The sequence below is a fragment of the Gavialis gangeticus genome, unplaced genomic scaffold, assembly GCF_001723915.1.
Source record: "Gavialis gangeticus isolate Ggan-Ray unplaced genomic scaffold, GavGan_comp1, whole genome shotgun sequence".
Classification (NCBI taxonomy): Eukaryota; Metazoa; Chordata; order Crocodylia; family Gavialidae; genus Gavialis; species Gavialis gangeticus.
Window position 1 is genome coordinate 21,150 of NW_017729003.1, and position 1,757 is coordinate 22,906.

At 35.6% G+C, this 1,757-nt stretch overlaps 1 protein-coding gene across 7 annotated transcripts in view; it reads left to right on the forward strand.

Moving 5' to 3' along the window:
* Window positions 1-1,757, forward strand: part of LOC109290924 (ankyrin-3-like) — a 106,955-nt gene that overhangs the window by 20,332 nt on the left and 84,866 nt on the right. For all 7 annotated transcript variants that reach the window (XM_019507744.1, XM_019507745.1, XM_019507750.1 and 4 more), the window contains exon 4: window positions 416-570. In XM_019507744.1, coding sequence (XP_019363289.1) covers window positions 416-570 — 155 coding nt within the window. The remainder of the gene's footprint in view (window positions 1-415; window positions 571-1,757) is intronic.

The window sequence follows — 1,757 nt, forward strand, 5'->3', positions numbered from 1 at the left end:
CCCACACCCTATGTGCCTCTCTGAATTTGACTGATTATCCCTTTAAATGCTCCTGGCCAAATCCTTCCTTTGATTATGTCCATGCCATTTAAAAGTCAATAGAGCTATGTGTGCTCTTTTGTCTCAGGATAAAGAAATATGGATGCTTATTCGTCTTAATTTCAATCCACTTTCCATGTAAGCAGCTGTTTCAAAACTCTTGCTCATGTGATCAGATTATTAAACTACATGTCAATATATTTAAATTTAAATTGTAAAGGATTGTGCAGCTTTGGCCGTTTTGAAATCATTTTTACCATAAAGTTTCTTTTTATTATAAAATGCATATAGTTTTATTGAGGATTTAATCTGTATAAAACCAGCATTAGTGTAGAACTATATAATTAAAAGTAATATAAATTCCTTTTTTGTTTAGCCCTGTTATAGTGGAAATTCCACATTTTGGATCAATGCGAGGAAAGGAAAGAGAATTAATTGTCCTTCGAAGTGAAAATGGTGAAACGTGGAAGGAGCACCAATATGACAGCAAACATGAAGATTTAAATGAAATACTTAATGGCATGGATGAAGGTAAACACTTTATCAAAACTTTAACAATTTTTTTCTGCGCAATTGTGACAAGGTAGAAAACAGGTTAATATAAAAATAGGATCTTTACTATTTGTCTTGTGGAAAGCACATGGGAAAAACATGTTGGAGTAAGGTAATCGCCAGGAGTAATTCCTCAGTGTTAGTGTTAACACCTTTAGGCATAGCAGTAAGCTTTATTTGGAAGTCATGCTGAGCTTACAAGGTTATGCTGCCTAGTGACTTAAGGGGCAGTAACACAGTGAAGTGCATATTTCAAAAGACCATTCTACATGCATCAAAGAATACTTTTATTATTTAGAACCAAATTAAGATAATCCAGACAAAAAGACACACAAATAGGAGCTGTATTTGTCACATCTAGATTATGAGCCCACAAGAGTCCTCTACTGGTAAGGGAACAAGAGGGGTAAGGGAGGCTGGTGTGAAGTAATCCATTAAAGAGTCCCTCAGAACTTTTAATTTGGGGTGTCTGCTACTTCAAACAAATGTCACCAGTTTTGGTTGCATTCAAGTCACATTTTTCAGTTTATTCCTCAAAATCATGAGGACTAAAACATATTTTTGAAAGATATTTCAGATCTTTTATGTCATTGTGTGATGCCTACTTTTGTTGTCTTATAGCCATATAGCTAGGCTCACTGCAACAGGGATGCCAAAGGCTCTCAATAGATTTTCTGTTCTTACACCTCAGTTTGGGATATGTTCGTGTGGTAGTAGTTTTGGATACCCATTCAGGAACTACCAGTGATGCTGGATCTCTAGCATAGGTCAAAACTGGTTAATATTTGGAAGTGAAACATCAGTCTTAATTTTTCAGAGGAGGAGGAGGCATCTTAAAGCATTTTAATGTATTTTCGAAGACAGTGAGGTTTTCAGCTATGAATTTCTTATTACAAAATATTTTGAAGTGTTTTTTGATGGTGTTCCATGGGCCTATTCTTTCACATCTGACCATGAATGAAATATCTCAGGATCTGGGTTCTGATTGTGTCATGATATTTTTTATAGAAAAATCACAGTCTGATTTGGGTACAGTTGTAATGAAAGAATGTTTACACCCATGAGTACCAGAGGGACTGTTTACACCCAAATGACCAGACTGTACAGTGCAGCAGCCAGAGTAACCTAGATGAAACCAGCTTTAATACAAGTAGAACCCAGATACT